The 27,229-nt window shown below is 42.1% G+C and overlaps 1 protein-coding gene across 10 annotated transcripts in view; it reads left to right on the forward strand.

The window, feature by feature from the left end:
- The window catches only part of LOC137316085 (extracellular sulfatase Sulf-1-like), a 441,788-nt gene that overhangs the window by 271,941 nt on the left and 142,618 nt on the right, over positions 1 to 27,229 (forward strand). For all 10 annotated transcript variants that reach the window (XM_067980325.1, XM_067980324.1, XM_067980323.1 and 7 more), the window contains one exon: positions 13,258 to 13,501. In XM_067980325.1, coding sequence (XP_067836426.1) covers positions 13,330 to 13,501 — 172 coding nt within the window. In that variant the 5' untranslated portion in view covers positions 13,258 to 13,329. The remainder of the gene's footprint in view (positions 1 to 13,257; positions 13,502 to 27,229) is intronic.

Consider the following 27,229-nt stretch of genomic DNA (forward strand, 5'->3'; position numbering starts at 1 on the left):
AGAGAGGAAGTATTAAGGGGAGTAGCATCTTTGAAAGTAGATAAATCCACAGGGCCGGATGAAATGTATCCCAGGCTGTTAAAAGAAGCAAGGGAGGAAATAGCGGAGGTTCTGACCATCATTTTCCAATCCTCCCTGGCTACAGGCGTGGTGCCGGAGGATTGGATGACTGCTAATGTTATACCATTGTTTAAAAAGGGAGAAAGGGCTAGACCGAGTAATTATAGGCCAGTCAGTCTAACCTCGGTGGTGGGCAAATTATTGGAATCAATTCTGAGGGACAGGATAAACCGTCACTTAGAAAGGCACGGAGTAATCAAGGACAGTCAGCATGAATTTGTTAAGGAAAAGTCGTGTCTGACTAACTTGATTGAACTTTTTGAGCAGGTAACAAGGAGGGTAGATGAGGGAAGTGTATTTGATGTAGTCTACATGGATTTTAGCAAGGCTTTTGACAAGGTCTCACATGGCAGACTGGTCAAAAAAAGTACAAGTCCACGGGATGCAAGGGAAAGTGGCAAGTTGGATCCAAAATTGGCTCAGTGACAAGAAACAAAGGGTAATGGTCGACAGGTGTTTTTGTGACTGGAAGGATGTTTCCAGTGGGGTTCGACAGGGCTCAGTAATAAGTCCCTTACTTTTTGTGGTATATATTAATGATTGAACTTAAATGTATTGGGCATGATTAAGAAGTTTGCAGATGATACAAAAATTGGCTGTGGTTGATAGTGAAGAGGAAAGCTGTAGACTGCAGGAAGATATCAATGGACTGGTCAGGTGGGCAGAAAAGTGGCAAATGGAATTCAATCCAGAGAAGTGTGAGGTAATGCATTTGGGGAGGGCAAACAAGGCAAGGGAATACACAATAAATGGGGAGATACTGAGAGGTGTAGACGAAGTGAGGGACCTTGGAGTGCATGTCCACAAATCCCTGAAGGTAGCAGGACAGGTAGATAAGGTGGTTAAAAAGGCATATGGAATACTTTCCTTTATTAGCTGATGCATATAATATAAGAGCAGGGAGGTTATGCTAGAACTGTATAAAACACTAGTTAGGCCACAGCTTGAGTACCGTGTACAGTTCTGTTCACCACATTACAGGAAAGATGTGACTGCACCAGAGAGGGTACAGAGGAGCTTTACGAGGATGTTGCCAGGACTGGAGAATTTTAGTTATGAGGAAAGATTTGATAGGTTGGGGTTGTTTTCATTGGAACAGAGGAGGCTGAGGGGTGATTTAATTGAGGTGTACAAAATTATGAGGGGCCTAGATAGAGTGTATAGGAAGGACCTATTTCCCATAGCAGAGAGGTCAATAACCAGGGGGCATAGATTTAAAGTGAATGGTAGAAGGATTAGAGGGGAGCTGAGGAAAATTTTTTTCACCTAGAGGGTGGTGGGGGCCTGGAACTCACTGCATGAAAGGGTGGTAGAGGCAGAAACCCTCAACTCATTTAAAAAGTACCTGGATGTGCACCTGAAGTGCCGTAACATACAGGGCTACGGACCAAGTGCTGGAAAATAGGATTAGGCTGGATGGCTCATTTTCAGCCGGCGCGGACATGATGGGCCAAGTGGCCTCCTTCTGTGCCATGTATTTTCTATGATTCTATGATAGGGGATTGGGTGCGGTGGAGCTTTGAACAAGTTGTGGTCTACGTAGGATGGAACTCGTGAGGCCAGGGAGAAGACAGTTGGAGAAATAGAGTCTGGAGGTGATCAAAGTATGGATAAGGATTTCAGTGTCGGTGGGTTTGAGTTAAGGGCGGAGATGGATGATGCTTCAAAGGTGGAATTAGGTGGTCATGGATATAAGATTTGAAGCTCAGCTCAGGGTCAAACAGGACTCAGTTTAATGCAGTTTTTAAAAAAAAAATTACAGCCATTTACCAGGTTGTCTGTTTTCTTTTATTCTGTTATTCATCAATTATCCAGGCACCCTATGTGGAGATAGATATATCATGTGGCATAACATTTATAGATTTAACTGGTGAGGAAAGTCTCATCATGCACAATTAGCTTGCAGGTAATGCTTACCTAAGAAATATTAGAAAGTCTCAAAGTCACTATATAGGCACAAAAACAAAGCAGTCAGTGACCTCTGGAAAACTGTTAACTTTATTTTAGTATTTTATAGTGCAGTTACAGTACATGCACCAGCTTGGTACTGGTGCTATTTTTAGAGCAGTGAATGTGGACAGTGGGGAATTATTCGGCCCTGCCTGGAAGTCTCCCTTAGGCAAAATACAGCTCTGTATATGTGTACTACCATGAGCAGCTCAGAGCACATGTACTTTAATGCACAGCTCTGCTCATGTCTACTTAAAGAACCAACTCTATGTATGTAGAATTCACTACCTAGCTCAGTTCATGTGTACTTCAATACATAACTCCTTTCAGGAGTACTTCAATGCACAGTTCCCTATGCACATGAATTTCAATATGCAGTTCTATTCATGATTACTTTAATTACCAATTACGTATATGCGGACTTCAATGTACAGCTTTGTTCATATGTATTTCAATGTGCAGCTCTGTACACACGTACTTCCTCACGTGACTTTCACAAAGTTAAATTGTAGTTATACTGTTCATCTTGTACTGGTGTGATGCAAAAACTATTTCACGCCAATGATAGATGTTCACTATAATAGTTCTTAAATGCTTAAACAGTTTTATGATGACCTGAAGAAGCAGCTGTGAAATCAGAGCAGGACTATCATACCGTAAAGAAAACATGGGCTGAAATATCATCTTATATTACACAAAAGATTCTGACTTCTGTAATTCACCCTCCAAGAATGCCAGTTATTCTGTGAAGCCACAATCACGATGTTCTGAGAGGTCCTATGTTATTTCAATCACAAACCTAATACTCTGCGAGGTTCTTCACCATTTTCCAGGGGTCAGCCTTTTAAGGCTGAGATGAGGAGGAATTTCTTCACTCAGAGGGTTGTGAATCTTTGGAATTCTCTACCCCAGGGGGCTGTAGATGCTGAGTCGTTGATTATATTCAAGGCTGAGATGGATAGATTTTTGGACTCTAGGGGAATTAAGGGATATGGGGATCGAGCAAAAAAGTGGAGTTGAGGTTGAAGATCAGCCATGATCTGATTGAATGGTGGAGCAGGCTCGAGGGGCCGTATAGCCTACTCCTGCTCCTATTTCTTACGTTCTTACCAAAACCTGAAAGCAAGAGCAAAAAAGAAACAGCAGCAACAGCACAGGCTAAAAGATAGCAGTAAAAAGTAGCGAAGAGGTGTCAGAGGATTACAATGGTAAGTCAGTCTTTGAGTTTCGATTGCTATCAATCCTATCAGGCTTCACTCTTGCAAAGTATCATCTGAAACCCTCAACAGGATCATTGCCTTGTGCTCCACTCTCTCTCCATCCAGTATATAACATATGCCGTGTATGCTATGCCCTTTAACGCATAGTCAAATAAAATCAAAACCACTACAGTTAAAATCACATGGTATTAAAGCACTTTACTTCAGATCGCAAAATAGTTATGGATAAAGAAGGCCATTAGACCCATCTTAGTTCCTCCATCCAGAATGACCCTTATTACAGCATCTAATTGTTTCTTAAATGTCTTGAGGAGTCAACTCCAGCACTCTATCTGGTAATCCATTCCATGTGTTGATCACTCTTTGTGTGAAGAAGAACATCCTGATATCAGTCCTAAATGTGCCTTTTATTAATTTGAACCTGTGGCCTCTTGTCCTATTCTTACAATTTAATTTAAAGTAGTATTCCCGATTAACCTTCTCCATTCCTTTGATTACCTTATAAACCTCAGTAACATCACCTGTTCAGATGTCTCCTTTCAAGGATGAATAGCCCAAGTCTTGGGCTCATAAGTCTTCCTTCATAACTCAGACCTCTAAGACTAGAGATCAGCCTGGTTCTTCTCTGCACTTTCACCAAGGCTTGAATGCTTCCCTGGTGACCAGAACTGTGTAAGGTATGGGCTGACCAAAAATAGATGCCTTGGAGGTTTGGTCTAGCAGGGACATAGCTACGTCATATACCCTAGACTGGCAGAGTAGTCCTCTTCCATGAGTAGTCCTCTTCCTCTGCAACCAAGCATTGAGCTTCAGGTGGGACAGGAATGGGGGGCATCTACCTAGCCAGTCAGATCAGCCAAATGAGCCCTAGCAATCAACAGGATGAGAGATGTCACAGCCAACTTGTCCTCACACCTAGTCTGTGAACCGATTGCAAGAACCTGTCTTGACACATGCTGCCAACAAACAATAATTTGCAGGAAACAGAATAAAACTATCCCTCACAAACTCCAACTTGTGTGCATTATGTATGTGTATTATAACCCAGTCTTCAAGGATATAACACATTTAAGGGTTAAGATGGTGTTGATAAACTGATTTAGTTTGTGTCTTAATGTGTTACAGTACTGCCATGTAAGACTCTCCAATCTATGTGTTATGAGTCATGTATTATATGGAGGATGGTGAACTCTTTTTAATTCACCATTTAAAATAAAAAATGAAGGTCAAATTTCATGGCTCTAACATCGTAAGAAGTGGCAGTGGCTAAAGAAAAAGTTGGTATAATACATAGTATACTGGATGCTGGGCAGAAATTATTGCAGTAATCTAATTTGAAGGTTTAGACAATGAACAGGCTGCTCAAATTTAGCTCGTATAATTTATATTACGTGAACCCCCTTTGTCATCATTCATCCACTCTCCTTTATATCATATACACTGACTATACAATTCCTGGCACCTAATTATGGATTATCACACAATAAACTTGCAGTGATCATGTCACAATTGTCAGTCCTTCATTGAGGGCGTTATCATACACTACTGTAACTATAGAGTATGCTGGCTATCGATGTCACCCGCAGCCAGCTAAACACAACATAAATAGAGTAAAACTATTGCAACTGCACAGAATATCATTAGAAGCGGGCATTTATTATCTTCTATACATTTCACTGATAATGTATCATCACATGGCATAATAGTGGCTATGTCATACAATATGATAAACATACAATATGACAAACATCTCCACAATTGAAGCTGCCTACACACTTCACAAATGATGAAATTAACATTGGGTTATGCTTAACCTCAAGATCACAGAAATTTACATTTTATGTGGCTGGCCATGATATTGACTATTTATATCACTTGAGCATTTCCAAAAGGAAAAATGAGCATTTTGTTTTTCAGTCTGTAAAGATCCATGTAAGAACTGGATAACAGGATTCCTATCTTTCTCCAGTCAATGATCTGAACGCAGCTATGTATATAGAATAGAGTGTATTTAATGATAGCCTGTAACAATGGTACAAGCCAGCAACTGCAACAACACTTCCCCTTCCATCTTTCCATCTCGGTCTGTCTCTCACTCTCCACAGAACCATCTAGGTTTTTCTTCTTCCCTGCCCCGGGGGTGGGATAAACCTCAATTCCACCTCCAAGTCACTCAGGATCCTTGATGTTGCACAAAAATGAATCAGAAATAGATTATCTAGTTCACTTTGATGATGGTTCAGTGGGTAAATGCAGCACATGGTGTTATGCTGAGTCATGATCGCAATCAGTGCAGTGGCTGGACTCAGCTTGTCAGGGCAAGGGAGGGGAAAATACCAGCCGGGTACTATCTCTCAATCACTATCCATTGTGCATTTGTGGACATCAGGGGAGGTTCAGGCTCACCTCTCATTCTCCTCACGGTCAAATAGCTTGCCAACACTCAAGCCTAGATTTCCTATCCATTTTTTGGCTGGCAGGGTCCCTCGAGGGTGGGAAGAAATAAGATGGAGAATATTGGAAAGGAAGAATAATTCTCACAATTGCAAAAATGTCACATTTTTAATGCCAAATTTTATCTTAAACTACAATGAGTAAATCTGGACAGTGGGTGGATTTATGAGGGGGTAATTTAATTTCCAGGCGGCTGGCCGAAAGCTAGTCCATTTTGAGGGCAGGGCTTCATTAATGTACGTGCGGCGAGCTGCACACACCCAGACATCCTATGCAGCTCACCGGCTCCAGGCCAGGGCAATATGGGGCAGCCCGGGAACATGGCCGGTTGGGAAAAGGTAGGTCTCGGGAGGTTGTGATCGTGAGGGAGGAGGGGGGCCCATGCGGCATTGGCCCACATTCTTGCTCCTCTTGATTTCACAAAAACGATTTTAACACTTACCTCTTCAGACATTTTCTTCTTGCGCCTCCCCCCACGCCCCCACAGGATTTATTCCGTTTCTACCAGGCGGAGGGAGTTCAAATCACTCCTGTAGTATCTAATTGCTGGAACTTTTGGTTACAGGTTTGCAGTGGGCATTTTGCACATCCGCAGAACACCAGATTCTAATTTTCTATTGGTTTAATGATCCATTAAAAAGATATCTGCAGTATATGTTGTGCCTTATGTTGTTTCCTTCTGGCACAAATGATGTGGATTTTGCTTGCTTCATTTCAATTAGGTTTCAGATAATGGCAACTAGTCAAAAGATCAATAGGATCCTTTGAACGCAGATCAGATTAATTTGTTGATTTGCTTGCTAATAGCTATATTGATAAGAAAGAAAGAACTTGCATATATATAATAAAAACAGAAAATGCTGGAAATACTCAGCAAGTGAGGCAGCATCTGTGGAGAAAGAAACAGAATTAACGTTTTAGCTCGATGACCTTTCATCAGAACTGCGATCCGCAGTATTTTGCTTTTGCATATATATAACATTTTCATGACCTCAGGCTTTCCTGTATCGGGGCAAAATGAACCATAGAAAAACAGGAGTTCACGGCATAAGAGGAGGCCATTTGGCTCAAGGATTCTGCACCAGTTCTTTCCAATGCAAATTTCTCATTAAAAACCTTGCAGTCGTATTGTCTCTTGGGGAGGGGTGGGGGGAGGATGCAGGAAGTGGCAGTTAGATTTTTGCTTTGGAGAGAAAAGAAAAATGGGTGGAATAGCCATTTTCTGACACCTCCTCAGCACTGCTTGGCTCCCAGTTTAACATTACCAGAGACCAAACAATAAAGTGACTGCCCACGCTCTCAGCTGGTGAATGGTTCATGTCGTGGGGAACCTAAACAGGGGAAGACATTTTAAATCAAAAATGAATGGAGGGGATTAATTTGGGAGAGGGTTACCTTAGATAATACACTTATCAAAGATTCATAGAAAGTTACAGAAGGAGGCCATTTGGCCCATCGTGTCCGTGCCGGCCAAAAAAGAGCTATCCAGCTTAATCCCACTTTCCAGCACTTGGTCCGTAGCCCTGTAGGTCACGGCACTTCAGGTGCACATCCAAGTACTTTTTAAATGAGTTGAGGGTTTCTGCCTCTACCACCCTTTCAGGCAGTGAGTTCCAGACCCCCACCACCCTCTGGGTGAAAAAAAATTTCCTCAGCTCCCTTCTAATCCTTCTACCAATTACTTTAAATCTATGCCCCCTGGTTATTGACCTCTCTGCTAAGGGAAATAGGTCCTCCCTATCCACTCTACCTAGGCCCCTCATAATTTTATACACCTCAATTAAATCACCCCTCAGCCTCCTCTGTTCCAATGAAAACAACCCCAGCCTATCCAATCTTTCCTCATAGCTAAAATTCTCTCCAGTCCTGGCAACATCTTCATAAATCTCCCCTGTACCCTCTCTAGTGCAATTACATCCTTCCTGTAATGTGGTGACCAGAACTATATGTAGTATTCAAGCTGTGGCCTAACTAGTGTTTTATACAGTTCTAGCATAGCCTCCCTGCTCTTATATTCTATGCCTCGGCTAATAAAGGAAAGTGTCCCGTATGCCTTTTTAACCACCTTACCTACCTGTCCTGCTACCTTCAGGGATCCAAGGTCCCTCACTTCCTCTACACCTCTTCTCAGTATCTCCCCATTTATTGTGTATTCCCTTGCCTTATGTGCCCTCCCAAAATGCATTACCTCATACTTCTCCAGATTGAATTCCATTTGCCACTTTTCTGCTCATCTGACCAGTCCATTGATATCTTCCTGCATCTACAGCTTTCCTCCTCACTATCAACCACACGGCCAATTTTTGTATCATCTGCAAACTTCTTAATTATGCCCCTTACATTTAGGTCTAAATCATTAATATATACCACAAAAAGCAAGGGACCTAGTACTGAGCCCTGTGAAACCCCACTGGAAACAGCCTTCCAGTCACAAAAATACCCGTCAACCATTACCCTTTGCTTCCTGCCACTGATCCAATTTTGAATCCAACTTGCCAATTGGTTAACAGACAGGAAAAATTGGTTAACAGACAGGAAACAGAGAGGAGGAATAAATGAGTCTTTTTCGGGGTGGCAGCCGTGACTAGTGGGGTACCGCAGGGATCAGTGCTTGGGCCCCAGCTATTCACAATATATATCAATGATTTGGATGAGGGAGCCAAATGTAATATTTCCAAGTTTGCTGATGACACAAAACTAAGTAGGATCATGAGTTGTGAGGAGGATGCAAAGAGGCTTCAAGGCGATTTAGACAAGTTGAGTGAGTGGGCAAATACATGGCAGATGCAATATAATGTGGATAAATGTGAAGTTATCCACTTCGGAAGGAAAAACAGAAAGGCAGAATATTATTTAAATGGTGATAGATTGGGAAATGTTGATGTACAAAGGGACTTGGGTGTCCTTGTACACCAGTCACTGAAAGCAAACATGCAGGTGCAGCAAGCAGTTAGGAAGGCAAATGGTATGTTGGCCTTCATTGCAAGAGGATTTGAGTAAAGGAGCGAGTATTTCTTACTGCAGTTATACAGGGCCTTGGTGAGACCACACCTGGAGTATTGTGTGCAGTTTTGGTCTCCTTACTTAAGAAAGGATATACTTGCCATAGAGGGAGTTCAGCAAAGGTTCACCATATTGATTCCTGGGATGGCAGGACTGTCGTATGAGGAGAGATTGGGTCGACTCGGCCTGTATTCACTCGAGTTTAGAAGAATGAGAGGGGATCTCATTGAAACATAAACATTTCTGAAAGGGCTAGACAGACTGGATGCAGGGAGGATGTTTCCCCTGGCTGGGGGGTCCAGAACGAGGGGTCACAGTCTCAGGATACAGGGTAGGACATTTAGGACTGAGATGAGGAGAAATTTCTTCACTCAGTGGGTGGTGAACCTGTGGAATTCTCTACCACAGAAGGCTGTGGAGGCCAAGTCACTGAATATATTTAAGAAGGAGCTAGATAGATTTCTAGACACAGAAGGCATCAAGGGGTATGGGAAGAGAGCGGGAATATGGTATTGAGATAAAGGATCAACCATGATCATATTGAATAGCGGAGCAGGCTCGGAGGGCCAAATGGCCTACTTCTGCTCCTATTTTCTATGCTTCTATGTTTCTAAGTTTCCATGCCACTTTCCCTTGGATCCCATGGGCTTTTACTTTTCTGACCAATCTGCCATGTGGGACCTTGTCAAAAGCCTTACTAATATCCATTCATTCTGTTTTCTTGATATAATTGTGAACCTAAGGAATGAAAGAAAACTACATGTAAATACAATAAAGGGAATCGCTAAATACAATAATGAAGTAATAAAACTTGGGCTTTTCTCCAGTTTTCAACAAACCAGCCTAGCAGCAGTGGACATTACTTGTCACATAATGAACAATCTAGGTAACTTGGCTCCGCAAAATGGTGCAATACGTGACGTGGTACTGAACCAGTCGCAATAGAAAAATCCCAGTTCAATTCTTCAACCCATTCACGATGCCACTGATGTCATCATAACTAAGATTACACATGTTGTTCTCTGTCCCCAAACAACAAAAAAAGAAGGTATCCGAAATATTTTTCATGAAGCCCGTGCCCCTTTGAGGTACAAAATATAAGCTATGAGCAGGACTAGATATTTCCTACGTAGGGTGTTTATGTATGCACTGTATTGGGTTTTGCTGCCACAGTCAATGAGGTTTTTCCTATTGAAAGTGCAATAAGTTTTTTCACCAAAAGCTTGACATATAAGACAAGCTTCAAAGAACAAAGGATGATTGAAGTGTTTTTAAAAAGTATTAAAAAAGTCTAGTTTTGAAAAATAAGAGTATATCACAATGTAATATCTCATTGTACGTGAGGTAGAACAGTGACCCTGATGGTTGCTAAGGTTTATGAACAGATTCTGTAATGAGGTATATTGTTTGGATGAGACAGCAGTAAATAATTACAGTGCAGTGTTGGCAGAATGACCTCAGATTGTTGCAATACTGTTATCTGTCCATCACTGACTTGATTTTGGAGTAATTTTCTAGCTGCCCATCAGTGCCTTGATTTTGGAGTAATTTTCTAGCTGCAAGGCTGTTGTTTGACATGCTGTCAGTGTTTCTGCTGTCATTTAAGGGAATGGGTTTCAGAGACCTGTGAAGTGCCAGCAAGCTGTCTCATAGCATCCTGCACAGAAATACTGGCATTCTTGTCCCTGAAGACGAGCACCACACTTTGTCAGTATTAATTCTGCAGCTTTATTTCCTACTGCAGCAGGAAACTAGTCTGTGTGGGGATGTCAGGTTTGAAAAGGTCAGCACTGAATGGAGAATTGTCCATGCTTGAAGATGAGTGATATGGATCTTCGTCTCTCACAGCTGAACAACTTCATCCCAGGTATCTCTGGCTCTCCTCCAGCATCAAAAATGATGCTTCAGGCTGCAGAACTGTACAGCTGAATTAGAAAGCCTAAAGCCAGTTGCTTTGGCAATGATGTTCCTTTCTTTCGCATTGTCACTGAGGTATGATTGTCTGGCATTTGCAACTACATACTGTGGGGGTTTATTTAAAGTCATTGGTGCCAGTGTTTACTCAATGCAGTCTGAATAACTGCAGTTGTTGGGTCAACAGTGTCTGCAAAGTTTGCTGTACATCACTAAATGTAGGCAGTGAGGCCCAGCTCACCCAGCGACTGAGGTTTTTCATTTCCAGAAGCCTGGTTCATTTTCTTAGAGTAAGTGTTATTGAAGAATCTTATACTTAGTTTTCTCAGCGTCTTGGTAATCTGTGAGTACTGTACTGACATTTGCCTGGCTTTTTTTGCAGTCCAGATTTATGCTGAAAATACTTCTTTGTGTTATTGTAGGGCTGTATTATGTGGGAGTTTTCGGAATTGTCTTTTACGCTAGTAAATTGCTAATCTTGCCTTGGATGCAGCCACGGTACTGCTCTTACAGTAGAATAATGTTCAGCAACAGTGTGTGTGCTTTTAAACATCATCATAGGCCATCAAGTAAATGCTTTAACACTTTGAAGCAGTTGCTTTTTGCAGTGCAGTGTCCATCGACAGTACTTTTCACACAGATAGTGACATTAAATGAAGAATTTAACACCCACTCCCTGGGTTAGGAGATGCCATTTTGAATGTTTTTTTTAACATTTAATTGATTTTTATCCCTCCTTTTATGTATTCAAAGACTTGTGGAACACTGTTGTGTTCTTGCCCCGACTGCTATGTTCATTACTTGAGTAGTAGCTATACTGTATAAAAGCCACTAGCATCAATCACTTGTCCATTAAGTGCAAGGGAGTCTGCTTGACCACTGAAGCTTGCAGAATGGGGCAGTGATCAGCCCTGCATCAGCTACTGCATGCAGCGCTACTTAGTAATGCAGCTGTAATAATATGTTCCAGATTTTCAGAATCTTTACAGACCTCCTTCTGTAAAGCTTCCTGGGTTTGAAGTTCCGTTAAAAAGAACTAAAGGTAATGGAGAATCCACGAGGGTGGAGAGATTTTTCTTATGCTCCCTTAATGAATCGGGTATCTCTTTCAGTAATGGACTCTGCTGCAACTACACATGCTGACATCAATTTTTTTAATAATGGTGTCCTTAGTACATGCTGTCTGTTTTCTTTTCCTTTTATTTAAGTAGCTTTGATCTCTCAGCGTTGGCTACTGTAATAGCGACTATTCATACTAGAGCACAAGGGCAAAATCCCAGGTGTGAAAATCCGGTCTTCTGATGAAACTCATTATATGTTCATTTAGACCATTTGATAGTGAATCTCATGTGCTGTCTCCTAATTACAATGCTTGCAAATGTTAAATTATAATGGACTTCTGCCCTTTGAACGGAAATGGTAAAAATGTGTATGCTTGTCTTAAATGTCTTTGTTAAATAGTCTTTTAGTAAGTCACTAATCACATTGAACTATACACACATTCAGTTTTCAATCCAAGTGAATTCTTAAATGTGTAAAGCTGCCAGTGTGACAGCTGAATGGAGGAAATGTCAAAGTAGAGTAAGTTACCTTTGGTCTTAGTCCCTATCATTCAATTCTGTAGCAGATGGATTTAGATGGATTGTGGCTAAACCTGCCCCCTTCCCCCCTCCTGGGCATATTAGGACTCATGGAACTACGGCTCTTTGAATGGCAGAAGCGGAGGGAGCTCAGATTATTGCATGTGTATATATGCGAGTGTGCATATATGTGTGGAGAGTCTGCACGTAGCTTAAAATAACAGGAGCTCAGCAAAAGTTCATTGCACTGAGAGTTCCTGTTGACTGGATCGTTGCTAGGTTATGTACAGTTGTAGGTTTCAGTAATGTGGATAAAGACGATCAATGTCACTCGATGTGTTTCTTGTGGGAAAGGTAGTTTCAGAGAATGTTCATCACTGCATGATAGGATTCGAGCCATGTACCAAGTTATTTGTGCTCCATTGAAAGGACTGATGTTGTACAGGTGCAAAACCTGAGCTCTGACACTGTGGATATCAAAAACCTTCTGACGATTCCAGTTACCACCGCTTATTAAGTGTTTCATTGTAAGATCATAGCCATAGCTATAGATTCATAAAAGTGATACATTTTTGAAGTGTTTGGATAAAATAGAGAATTGTTCAGTGAATTATTATGAATATTTTTAGTTAATTAATCTAAAACATATGTAACCTATTTCCTGGCTTCATTTTGGTCTTAGGAGCAGCTAAATTTTCTGGTGTAGCTCTACACTGGTCGTTGCTCTGTTTCAGTGTCAGTACAAACTAACCAAGATTTTCTACAAAAGACATTTTGCAATGTCTATTTCTGCTCCTTGTTTATTGTGGTTTAAATTTTTTTATACAGCATCTCACATCACAGTTTAGTTGTTCTTTAATGAAATGTCCACTTTCAAGGGCAACTCTTTCCTGATTTAAAAAGCTCGAAACTCCAGAAAATGTCTTCATATTAAGATGCTATTAACCTCCTCATATTGTTCATAACTTTCGTTATATTCAAGCTGACTCTTCTAATTTGTTCCACTTTAATTACAGATCACTTGGTAAGAGGTGGTGAAACCAAAGACACTCTTGTTTCCTTATTGTGGTCTGAAACAAGCTGACAAAATGAAGCTCTCACCATTTATCCTGCTTTTGGTCATGCTGAGTGCTGAATTGATAGGAGTCCTCAGCTCAACCCTAAAACCACAGCGGTTTAAAGGACGTGTGCAGCGTGACCGAAGAAACATCAGGCCCAACATCATTCTTATCATCACAGACGACCAGGATGTGGAGCTTGGTAAGGAAGTTTTATTTTTATTTCTTTGCCAATTTTCTCCCCTCCTACTCTCCTGAAGACAGACCTCTACAGGTGCCGAGTGTCCTCTGATATTAATGTGTGAACATTGGCAATCAGTATTGGCAGGCTGTTCAACTATAGGGGACACCACAGTTAAGTCTCCTCATCTAATATCTACACCTGCAGTTCCACCAGGGGGCACTGGATAGCGATCAGGAGCAGATCGACATTTCCAAACCCAGAAACACTGAGGCTAATACTGGCATTCCAACTGCCATCCTGACTGAGATCAGCGAATTCAGCACAAAGGATTGAACATGGGACTTTCAATCCTGTATGGCTCATTTGCTCATTGGCTAGACTTACTGGAGCTAATTTTGATTTTGTGCAATAGAGTAAAAGGGATGATAGCGAATCAGCAACCTGTTTTATATCTCTCCCAATTTTTATTTCCATTGAAGTCAGTCAAAATAATAATGGGGAGAGTTGTGAAACGGCTGCCAATTCCCTATTACCCGTTTTACACTATTGCCCAAAGTCAGAAGTCCCCCCAGTGAGTCATTAGGGGAGCCTAGAAGAAATCTCAGAGTCGATCTTAACTGATCACTGGATAGGAAAATCGGGTGGAGTGTAAAATGGGTGTGTGACCCGTTGCCGCCAGTTTCCAGCTCGGCGGGAACAGTTAAAATCAATCCCTTAATTTTCTGTTATGAATTTTTCTATTTGATTCACACATATAAACTAACACAGGCCCGTACACATCTTGTAGCAAACTAGATCCAAATAAAATATCTAGGCTGTCTATAGTCATAATCTCACACACTGTACATGCCTTCTGCTTGGGATAATCATGAGGTCGCTTAAAGTGTGAACCCATCAAGCTTGACGTTGATCCATACAGGTGTCATTTATAGTATTTAAATACAACATTCTGTCTCTACACTGACACAGCTCTTGAAACGTTGATATTATCATTCCCATCAGCACTGGGAATTTGATGCTTTACTCCTGACACTGGAAAACTGTCAGCACTGATTCAAGCTCTGAAAGATTGATTGTTTTTTTTCCATATGTTGATATATAAAGATGAATTGCTGCTAAAATTATACCTCATATATCTGTGTGTGTATATGTATCTATATATACACACACGTGTGTATGGAAAGCAAAATACTCCAGATGCTGGAAATCTGAAATAATACTCAGCAAGTCAGGCAGCATCTGTGGAGAAATATTTCAGGTCGATGATCCTTCTTCAGAACTGGAAGAAGTTGAAGATTAAACAATTTTTAAACAAGTACAGAGCCAGAGAAAGGGGAGGAGGAAGGGGAGGGAATGAAAGAACAAAACAAAAGGTCTCTGATAGGGTGGAGGGCAAGAGTGATTAAATGACAAAAGGGATGATGGTACAAGGCAAGGAGGGTGGTAATGGGACAGGTTAAGAAACAAAAGATGGGTGTAAAGGAGCTGTAAATGGCAACATCAGAACCTTACCAGCACCCGCTGTCCGAAAAAATGGGAACAGTGGTTATGATCTGAAGTTATTGAAAACCATGTTGAGTCCAGAAGGTTGTAAAGTGCCTAACTGAAAGATGAGATGCTGTTCCTCGAGCTTATGTTGAGCTTCATTGGAATAGTGTAAGAGGCCGAGGACAGAGAGGTCAGAGTAAAAGTGGGAAGGGGAATTAAAATGGCAAGCGACCGGCAGATCAGGGTCACGCTTGTGGACAGAGCGGAGGAGTTCAGTAAAGCGATCACCCAATCTGCGTTAGGTCTCCCCAATGTAGAGGAGACCGCATTGTGAGCAGTGAATACAGGATACTGAATTGAAAGAAGTACAAATAAACCACTGTTTCACCTGGAAGGAGTGTTTGGGCCCCTGGACAGGGGGAAGGGAGGAGGTGAAGGGGCAGGTGTTGCATTTCCTGCGCTCGCACGGGAAGGTGCCGTGGGGAGGAGAGTGGGTGTTGGGGGTGATGGAAGAGTGGACCAGGGTGTCGTGGAGGGAGCGGTCCCTTCAGAATGCTGAAAGGGAAGGGGAGGGGAAGATGTGTTTGGTGGTGGGATCGCGCTGGAGGTGGCGGAAATGGCGGAGGATGATACGTTGAATGTGGAGGCTGATGGGGTAGAAGGTGAGGACAAGGGGGACCATATCATGGATCTGGAAGGGTGAGGATGGGGTGAGGGCATAAGTGCGGGAAATGGGACGGACATGGTCGCGGTCCCTGTCAAACTACATTGGATGGGGATCCTCGGTTTTTGGAAAAAGGAAGACATATCGGAAGCACTGGTGTGGAAGGTGGCATCGTCTGAACAGATGCGATGGAGCCGAAGAAATTGGGAGAAGGGAATGGAGCCCTTATAGGAAGCGGGGTGGGAGGAAGTATAATCAAGGTAGCTGTGGGAGTCAGTGGGCTTATAATAGATATTGGTTCATAGCCTATCCCCAGAAATGAAGATGGAGAAGTTGAGGAAGGGAAGGGAGAGTCAGAGATAGACCATGTGAAGGTGAGGGAAGGGTGGAAATTGGAAGCAAAGTTGATGAAGTTTTCCAGTTTGGGGCGAGAGCAGGCGACGGCACTGATAAAGTTATCAATGTACCGGAAAAAGAGGTGAGGGAGGGGACCTGAGTAAGACTGGAACAAGGAATGTTCCACGTATCCCACAAGAAGGCGGGCATAGCTAGGGCTCATAAGGGTTCCCATAGCAGCGCCTTTTATTTGGAGGAAGTGAGTGGAGTCAAAGGAGAAGTTGTTCAATGTAAGAACAAGTTCAGCCAGGCGGAGGAGGGTGGTGGTGGAATGGGGCTTGGATAGTTCAAATATCCAAATATCTCATACAAATTCTCAATGTATGTGGTAGAGAGTCTGTTGATCAGCTTGGAAAGTGTAGCTTGATGAATGTGGGAGGATGCTTCCAATTGTGTGCAAAGTGTAAAACATCAGAATAAGGGATATTCTGGGATGGATTACAAAGGTGTATGTAATTCTGATCTAGTCTGGGCCTTCATGATGTAAATTGTGATATTCCATTCCTAACCTTTGTTCTTTCTTATATCACTTTTGTTTGTTCTGTCCACCTATACTTGGTGTATATTTTGGTATGTGTGAATTTATATATTTACCTGAGTATCTATATAAACATAGACATGTCAGAAATAAAGGTAGATTTTACAAATTTGCTCTCAGTGTGGAGCTCCTCATGTCTGGAACATATATCATGTGCCGAGATCAATTACCAATATGCACTCCCAGGTCATTGGACCCACAGGATTTTGTGTGAACGGAAAATTCTGTGTGGCCAAATGACCTCCACATCTGAATTCCTGATATGTACTCCCTGCGTAAAATCTACTCTTAATTCTCTCTCTTTCTCAGTCACTTGTGGAAATGTGATTTGCTACAAGATCACAAAATAAGAGGAGGAAGGCCATTTGGCCATCCTAGCTTATCCATCCAGAACTGGATGGATACAGAACTGCCCATCCATCCACACGGACTGCAGGGTTCAAGAAGGCGGCTCACCACCACCTTCTGAAGGGCAATTAGGGATGGGCAATAAATGCCGGCCTCGCCAGTGACGCCCACATCCCACGAACGAATAAAAAAAAAACCATCAGTTCTTCTTATAACAAAAATCTCGTCAAAATAAGGAGTTACATAAGGTACTTACAACCAGTATCTTGTCACAAACCTAGCTCAATACAAATGTCTCAAGTTTAGTTTGGTTGACTGCAAAGCTGAGCGAGGAGCCAAACTACTTTTGAACAGATACAAATTATATGATTTGTTCAGTTACACGTATTGTCCTTCTTGACTTCTCCACAGCATTCGACGCAGTTGATTATGCCATCCACCTCTCTGTTGTCCAACTCTGTGTCCTGCCCTCGGATGATTCTATTCCTACGTTTCCATCAGTGACTTCTCTTCTGCGCCGTGTATGCTTCACCCATTTGTACCAGATGGTGAGCGGCCTAACCAGTGGTCCTTAAAGGGACCACTGCAGGCCGCTCCAAAAACGGCCTGAGAAAATATTGTGGGGCTAGGAGGAATGTTTCCCCCCCACCAGCTGCACCTCGTCCTTTATGACTGCCGACTTCCAGCTCGGCTCGCTCATGGAACCACCAGATTTTTGGCTCCACGCTTCGGCAAGCTGTCTGGACATATTAATTGGTCTGTTAGCATCCCCTTCCCTTCCCCGACCTCTTTCAGCTTCACTTAGTTCATTCAACAACATTCATAGAGCATGCTTGGCATCCATCATTTCTTCCAATGTCAATATATTACACTTATCTATATTGAATTTCCTCAATATAGGCTGCCCATTTGCAGATTTTAGCGAACTCATTTTGTAGTTCTTTGGCTGCCTCTTCAGATTCAATTGCACAGGCACCCCAATTTGATATCACCTGCAAATTTGACTGGCTTGCATTGAACGTCTGACTCCAAGTCATTAATTTAAATTAGAAACAGTGGGGGTCCCAGCACCAATCCCTGAGGCACTCGATTCAGTATTCCCTCACCCTACCACCCAACATCACTTCTCTAACCTATAGCTGGTGCTTCAAAACCTTTTAATCCCTTTTCAGCTTTTTTTTTGGAATTTCACGCCACTCTAAGCTTAGGTGGCAGTTTTTCTTGCAGAATTTTCTCAAAAGCTTTTTGGAAGTCTAAGGATGACTCACCATGAGGCTTGCCACAGTTCCAATTGGAATATCACTTCCTCCAAAAAAAGTCAAGGAGGCTGGTCAGGCAGGCTCTGCCCCTTCTGATGCCATATTAGCTACTGTTTGCTAGCTTATTATCATATGGTCAAAAGTTTATTCTGAATAATCAGTTCTAATGTTGTACCCTGTACTGGTGAAAAGCAAATAGGCTTGTAATTGCCTGGGTCTGTTTTGCCACCTTTTTTGCAAACGGGCATCTCATTAGCTTGTTTCCAATCTACAAGGTCACATGCTGGTCATTTATTAAAATTTACTCACACCAACAATGGAAAGAAAAGCATAGAAGTACTTCTTGCAGGAGCAATATCATCTAATAATGTTTTCAAGGCCTTGTCTGTGGTGTGATGATGTCATTGTACCTAGTATTACAAATGCCCCTACATTGAATAAATTTGCTTTGTAGAAGATTGAACTACAGCAGATACAGTGACTTACCTCAAAGGCCAACATGGTGGTATGATGTGGCGTTTTCACAGCAGAGTGCTCCTGATTGTCTAGCATTACCAGCTTGGTTCAATGACATTGTGAGCTTGATGGTAGCACCCTGGCCCAGAAGATTGTGTGTTCAAACCCTGACCACTAGGACTTGAGCAAATCAGCCCTGATTTTGCGATACCAGCAAAACTGGATCTATGCCTGTAGTTTTGAGAGACTTTATGATTCATTGTTACAAATAAAATGCACAATCGAGCAGAAGGGGGATGGTGTTTATAATTAAAAACAGTGCATGAATAACATTGAAGAAAATTATTTATAGTTGTAGGTAAAGTTTTCTAACAACATTACAGAGAAAAATATGGCCCCCTGCCTCTTAAGTGCATAACAATAAGAGGTTTTACGTGTTAACTTTTATTGCACTACAAACAAGCTTAATCACAAACTAGGTTATTTATCTAAGTACAGTCAGGCTCTAGGGGTTCCTGAAGGGTTTACTTCCTCTGCAGCAGCATTTCCAGGTGTGGCATTTTTATACATCACTGATTCACACAATCAGGGTAAAACCAGTTGTCATTGGGCTTATTAAGCATATTGGGCTTAATATGCCATGGTCAACATTGTAAATACCTAATACACGTTAACAATCTTTGTGTTAAAAGAGGCAGAGCTTAACCATACTACTTAGAAAGGTGAAACTGCTCTATAATGTAGTGTGATTATAAACTCCAATATGGGTAATCTCCATTAACATCAAATTGGGTTATCCAGACAGAGGTGAAGAATGGCCTCAAAAATATAGTCATTTTCACAAGAGCTCTGGGACAGGCAGACTGGGTCTGGAAATGCGCAGCGTGCCATCAGTCCAGAAATTGCTTCCATGGGAGACCACGCTGAGTCTGCATAGCCCAAGAGTCAAATAGTGAAATCCAGAAAGAGTTGTGGAGGTCTTGAAAAGCAAGGAAATTCCAATACAAAGTTTCTAATACAGCAGATATAACAGCTCTTGCAGGACGTTAGGCAGCCTGAAAACATTCTCTTGGGTCTCAGAGAGCAGTGGTTTTCAAACTGGGGTCTGGGGATCCTGAGGGATTTTCAGGGATTCTGTAAGATCATTGGCACCAAGGTTACCAACAAACATTTTGAAAATAGAGTTAAAAATGTTGGGCAGAGTCAGTGCAGGCTACATGCACACATGCTGAACACACTTAACCTAGCTCCCTAACTCTTTTTTAAATCATTTTGAATATTAACCAATGAGACAAAAGCAAGGCTGCAGAGGTGTTATGCCATAACATATGGACTAGCTCACAGTCTCATTGACTACTTTTCTGTGGCATGCTTTTGCACCTAGACCTCCTGATCAGTCATCCATGTGCATTCCCAGCCTGAGCCCATTTACTGGTTTATTATTGGTATTACTAGGAGTATATTGTTAATACATTATCTTCTTTCTGATACACCGTGAATATTTTCAAGGCCAATGTTACTGGAAATTGTGATTTCTGAGTCTCCAACCTTCAACCTACACAGTGAAGAAAGAAAAGGCTTTATATATAATACAGACCATCATGGGCTGCGAGAAAACTCCTTGATACACATGCAGGCAAGGATCCCTCCAGCTGAAGGCATATGCACATAAAAATATTTATGGAGGCAGCACTTGGGTTAGTCACAGCAAGGAGCTGCTCTGTGCAGGGTTTCCTAATTTATTCCTTAGCATCATTTTGTCAGTGGTAATTCAAGAGGTTCCACAGGAGCATTTACAATAGTTCTCCCCAAACAGAAACATTTCAAAATCACTCATAGAGCTGCTTGAGTTCAGGGCTCTGGCAGCTTACCTAAAATGATGGTTAAAAGAATGTGCAACCCGCAATTCCCTCCCCCTACCCCCCAAAAAACATGTCGTAACAGACTCCTCACCTTTGGTAAAACAGCGGGGAACTTACCCATGGAATTTAAAAGGACAGGCAGCCGTAGAGGAATGTTTCACACAACTTGACGCATTAAAATCACGCCACCATTTTTGTTTTAAAAGCAGTGTATAACTTTACAGAATGCAGAATGTTTACTTCCTCTGCGGATAGAGCCGTAGTTCGTTGTATAGGTGAAAGGTTACAGAGCAATGGCTAGATCAACATTTTACTGCGGAATTTGGATCATTGGTTTAAATAGTATTGTCATTGCTGCTCTCAGGATTTTGTTTCCTGTTGTAGCAAATTCATGTCCTGTTGTAGCAAATTCATGTTTAAAAGTTTATTGTCACAGTTCTATGTGAGTGAATAGTATCTTGAAAGTCAATTTGTCTGGTTATATAGAAAAGAGAATGAGACAATGTAATTGCTGACAATGACATCATCCATTGCCAGTAACATCTGGCAATAATACATTATTTTTTGTTCTGTTTTAACATAAACTAAGATAAAGATGCCAAACCACATTGTAAATGTTTTACTACAACAGGTATAATGTGGCCGCAAGAACTGATGCTGCCTGGAAATAGCCCATTTGAAACCTTAATGTTCCTTTAACATTCATTTGTTGAAATAAAAACAGAAAATGCTGGGAATACAGTGCATGTCAGTCAGCATCTGTTAAGATAAAAGACAAATTAACATTTCCAGTATAAACCTTCAAGAATTTCCAGCATTTTCTGTTTTTGTTTAGATTTACAACATATACAATTTTTAAATTTTGTTCTGTAGCTCCTGAGATCTTATATAACTTATAAACAAAGATTTACTGGACTTTATTGGCCTTATTACTTGTGTTTCCTGATTTCCATGCACACCTCTGGAAGTCCAATATTGGCCAAATAGCTACCCTAACATCTGCTGTTCCCTTTGTGCTTCTTCAGAATATAAAGAATGTTTTCTTAATAAGGATCTGTGCTGGCGTTTTTGTGGCCATCCCAGTGGATTTCCCAACAGCAGCCTAAACAATTCAGTTGTGCTTGCTGACAGCCTCTGGTCAGCTTATACACAATTTGTTCCTTACCAACACATTCAACAAAAAGGTTAGCTTCTTTAACAGCAATGAAAATGGCACAGTGTACAGGAAGGGAGAGGCTGCAGCTGTCCAGTTGCTCAAGTCTGCTTGTCGGGGAAAGAAGACACATTGCTGAATCATTTATATTATAGTCATTATATTTTCAGAGGGCTTCTTGTTCCACTTACTTTAACCAACAAAGAACCCATCAGAGACCAGATTTAAAACAGCAGGAATATATAGGAATCTGCTCCATGTAATAGTCTCAGTAGCGAGGTAGCTAATCGCTCAACGATTTCCCATTTATCACTGCTATCTTAACCTGGTCCCTGTTGGGTTTTTTGCTGATATAAATGGAAGAGACTTCTGAAAATGTAGCTAATATGACATCAATGAGTCAGAAATACTCTGAACAGCAACAACCTCTCCCTTTACATTGCACTCGATTTTCTCATCAGGAGCTAGCAGTGGGTTCACTGAGAGGCAGTGCTGGTGGTAACATCATTTTATCAGTTCCCCTTGCACTGGTGGATTCCCCTGCCTTGCTTCATCTCGCTCCACCTTCAAAAGCCTCTTTAAAGCCTACCTCTTTAACCTCCTCATTTTCCCTAATTCTTTTCCAAATTCCTGCTCAGTGTCTGAATTTCCCACCCCACCCTTGTGAAGCACTTTGGGATTTTCATTACATTAAAGGCACCATATGCTGTTGACAATCAGTTTTGCTGTGTGGTGTCGCAATGTAAGGACAAATCTGTGTTACTAAGGAAAGAATTTGTTTTTGATTTTTTTTTTCTCTGCAATTTTCTCCCTTCTCCTCCTCTCCAAAAAGCATTGAATCCTTGCTTGGATATGATTCCATGGGGTATAAACTCTGGGATGATTTTTTTTTCTCCCCAACCCAGGGGCTGTGAGGCTAATTGTAGTTCCCTGACTGTCCTTTTGGCTGAGATGAGATAGGCCAACACATACTGGAGATTAAACTCGAGCCATTCCTGGTCGTTACGGTTCAGCTACTCACTAGACAACTGCTGGAGCTTATGTTTCATTTGTACATAGATACTAGAGACTGCCCTGATGATGGCAAGATGTCATCACTTTACAGTGATAGAAAGAATTACATTAGCTTCTTTCCCTTCAATTTTCTCCCTGTGATGCTTTGTCCAAGGACCATTCTTCATGTGTAAGACTGGACAGTGAGTGTTAGTAGGCTGTACAACTACAGGGAGCATCAGTGTAAAGCCCAATCCAGACCTTACCTGACCTTCACACATAAGTTAGTTCCAGCAGGGGTCACTGGATAGTGACTTGGACTGGGAACCAGAGATGACTTTCCTCTTCCTGGCCCATGGGCACTGAGACCAATTGTAGCACCCCTGTTGTGACTCAGGTGTGATGAACTAATTTAACACAGACTGGAAGCTAGGACCTTCTGGTCAGAATAGCTCAATTACACATTGCCTTTATTAACTGAGCCAATGAGGGAGCCCAAGATTAGCTTCTAACTCATCCTCACCTACAGCAGCAATGACAGCCAAATATGACAACTGAGAAGTGGGTCATTGTCACTGCCAGCTGAAGCCTGGTAGTAACTCCCTACTATTAGTTCTAGGGAGACGAGGAACATCAGAATCCTGGTGGTAGCCGACAAACATGTTTCTATGAATAGATAGAAAACAAGTTAAGTTCTGAGAATTTTTTTCATAACTTGAAGCCCAAAGCTGCAGAATTATTATTGGCATTCTCTGTTCTCTGAACCTTCTCCAATACATCAGTGGCCTTTTGAAGGTCAGGTGCCCAAAACTACACACAGTATTCCAAAATGGCCTCACCAATAATCTACAAAGGTGGGGGGAGATAATTGCTCTGGTCACTATGTATAGCAACACTGTAGATGCATTCAAAAGAGAATGTTTATAAGATTTCAATATACAGGGTGTCTGGAGCAATTCTTCCTTCAAGGTTGGAATATCGTGTTTCAATGAATAATTAGAGTCTTTGAGATGGATCCTAATATTTGATTGGTTTTGTTGATATGACCTTCACATTCACGAGACATTTTCAGTTTAGCAATTATATCCAAATCATTTTCCTTTTCTACCTTTGCATCTGGACATCCATTCATCATTTATATTGATTTGATTTTTCCCCTTCTAATGTGCATAATTTTGCATTTATCTACATTAAAATTTTATTTCTTAACACATCAATTTATTTGGCTTAAATCCATTTGAATGCTAAAAAAACAGCAAATTTCCGAATATTATAAGAAGTACTTTCTTCCTTATCATATAATATGAAATGCAAGGGACTCAGACATATGCTTGTGAAAGCGTACTACCCACAGGCCTCCAAAAAGTATTTTTCCGTTTATTATCACCTTCTGTTTTCTATTGCTAAGCGAGTTTTCAATCCAACTAGCTACGTTCCCATCAATTCCAGAAATTGAAATCTTCATTAAAAGCCTCCCATATGGGACTTAATCAAATACCTTCTGAAAATCCAAGTAGATAGTATTTTCTGGATTTCCCTTGTCAACTTAAGAACATAGGAACAGGAGTAGGCCATTCAGTCCCTCGTGCCTGCTCCGCCATTTGATAAGATCATGGCTGATCTGTGATCTAACTCCATATAGCTGCCGTTGGCCCATATCCCTTAATACCTTTGGTTGCCAAAAAGCTATCTATCTCAGATTTAAATTTAGCAATTGAGCTAGTATCAATGGCCGTTTGCGGAAGAGAGTTGCAAACTTCTACCACTCTTTGTGTGTAGAAATGTTTTCTAATCTCACTCCTGAAAGGTCTGGCTCTAATTTTTAGATTGTGTCCCCTATTCCTAGAATCCCCAACCAGCGGAAATAGTTTCTCTCTATCCACCCTATCTGTTCCCCTTAATATCTTATAAACTTCGATCAGATCACCCCTTAACCTTCTAAACTCTAGAGAATACAACCCCAATTTGTGTAATCACTTCTCGTAACTTAACCCTTGAAGTCCGGGTATCATTCTAGTAAACCTACGCTGCACTCCCTCCAAGGCCAATATTTCCTTCCGAAGGTGCGGTGCCCAGAACTGCTCACAGTACTCCAGGTGCGGTCTAACCAGGGTTTTGTATAGCTGCAGCATAACTTCTGCCCCCTTGTACTCTCGTCCTCTAGATATAAAGGCCAGCATTCCATTAGCCTTATTGATTATTTTCTGCACCTGTTCATGACACTTCAATGATCTATGAACCAGAACCCCTAGGTCCCTTTGGACATCCACTGTTTTTAAATTTTTACCATTTAGAAAGTACCCTGTTCTATCCTTTTTTGATCCAAAGTGGATGACCTCACATTTGTCTACATTGAATTCCATTTGCCACAGTTTTGCCCATTCACCTTGTTTAGTTACTTCCTCAAATAATTCCTATAGCTTTGTGAGGCATGACCTGTTGCTTCTAAACTCAAGTTAACTGTGGGTTACAGCCTGTATGTTCTTTACATGAGTACTACTAATATCCCTTAGATGTTCTCAATCATTTTTTTTCATTACCAATGTTTCAATTGTTATCAGATTTCCAGGTTCATGCCATGGAGCTCATCAGCATAAATTCTGGCAGAATTCCACGTTTAAGCCACCAAAATATGCCTTATATATTCCAAAGGGACTAAGTTCATAATGTTGACTGTTGCAAACTGGATCCAAATCAGAATTATTTTTCCAATTTGTTTTCAAACAACACCCTTACCTCCACCTTTGATGCCCTTGTCCCCATTTAAACCATTACTCCCTCACCCTGGCCGTTCCCCCTGGTAAGGCCCTCATCTCCGCTCCCTTAAGTCTAAGGGATGTAGACTTGAATGTTTATGGCAGACAACTGGTTTAGCCATTCATCGCCAGATGTGGCTGGACCACATAAAGCACTATCGGGTCCAACTCTCCTCTGCCAAAACTGCTCATAAGAGCATAAGAGATAGGAGCAGGAGTAGGCCATTTGGCCCCTCGAGCCTGCTCTGCCATATAGTGAGATCATGGCTGATCTGATTTTTACCTCAACTCCACTTTCCTGCCCTTTCCCCATATCCTTTGACTCCCTTGCTGATCAAAAATTTGTCTAACTCAGCCTTGAACGTATTCAATGACTCAGCCTCCACAACTCACTATTCCAGGATCATCCTGGAATGCAAAGATAACCCCCGGCTTCTCTTCTCCACTACAATCCGCCTTCTTAAACCCCTCTCCCCTGTCTCCTCCACCCTCACCTCCAACAACAAGTGCGAGGAGCTCATGGACTTCTTTGTCACTAAGATTGAGACCATCAGTTCAGCTGCCTCTGCTGCTTCCCTGCCTTCCCCTAGCCCACCAAGCCAAACTTCCCCTACAATTCCCCCCTGCCCTAGCCCTGAACTTGCATCTTTCTCTAGTTTCTTACCTATCTCCCCTCATGCCCTCTTCCAGCTCATCTTGACCATGAGACCCACCTACTGCTCCCTCAACCCTATTCCCACCTAACTGCGGACCCCCCAATTTCCCTTCCTGGCCCCCATGTTAGCTAATATTGTTAACGGTTCCCTCTCCTCAGGTATTGCCCCCTCCCCTTCAAATCTGCCATCACCATCCTCTCCTCAAAAAACCCACCCTTGACCCCTCTGTCCTTGCGAACTACCGCCCCATCTCCAACTTCCCTTTCCTCTCCAAAGTCCTTGAACGTGTTGTCGCCTCCCAAATCTGTGCCCATCTTTCCCGCAACTCCACGTTTGAATCCCTCCAATCAGGTTTCGGTCTCTGCCACAGTACTGAAACGGCCCTTATCAAAGTCACAAATGACATCCAGTGTGACTGTGACCATGGTAAACTATCCCTTCTCATCCATCCCGACCTGTCTGTAGCCTTTGACATGGTTGACCACACCATCCTCCTCCAACGCCTCTCCTCCATCGTCCAGCTGGGTGGGACTGCGCTCGCCTGATTCCATTCTTACCTATCCAGTCATAGCCAGAGAAATACCTGCAATGGCTTCTCTTCCTGCTCGCACACCGTTACCTCTCGAGTCACCCAAGGATCTATCCTTGGCCCCTCCTATTTCTCATCTACATGCTGCCTCTCATCGACAATTTCCGAAAACACGAGATCAGGTTCCACAGGTACGCTGACGACACCCAGCTCTATCTCACCACCACTTCCCTCGACCTCTCCACTGTCTCTCATTTGTCACACTGCTTGTCCGACATCCAGTGCTGGATGAGCAAAAATTTCCTCCAACTAAATATTGGGAAGACTGAAGCCATTGCCTTTGGTCCCCACCACAAACTCCGATCCCTAGCCACCGACTCCATCCCTGTCCCTTGCCACTGTCTGAGGCTGAACCAGACTGTTCACAACCTTGGCATCCTATTTGACCCTGAGATGAGCTTCCGACCACACATCCGCTCCATCACCAAGACCGCCTACTTCCACCTCCATAACATTGCTCGTCTCCACCCGTGCCCCTGCTTGTCTGCTGCTAAAATCCTCACCCCGGCCTTTGTTACCTCTAGACTGGACTATTCCAATACTCTCCTGGCCGGTCTCCCACCTTCCATCCTCCATAAACTTGAGCTC

Source organism: Heptranchias perlo, chromosome 3, assembly GCF_035084215.1.
Source record: "Heptranchias perlo isolate sHepPer1 chromosome 3, sHepPer1.hap1, whole genome shotgun sequence".
In the NCBI taxonomy this organism is placed as follows: Eukaryota; Metazoa; Chordata; class Chondrichthyes; order Hexanchiformes; family Hexanchidae; genus Heptranchias; species Heptranchias perlo.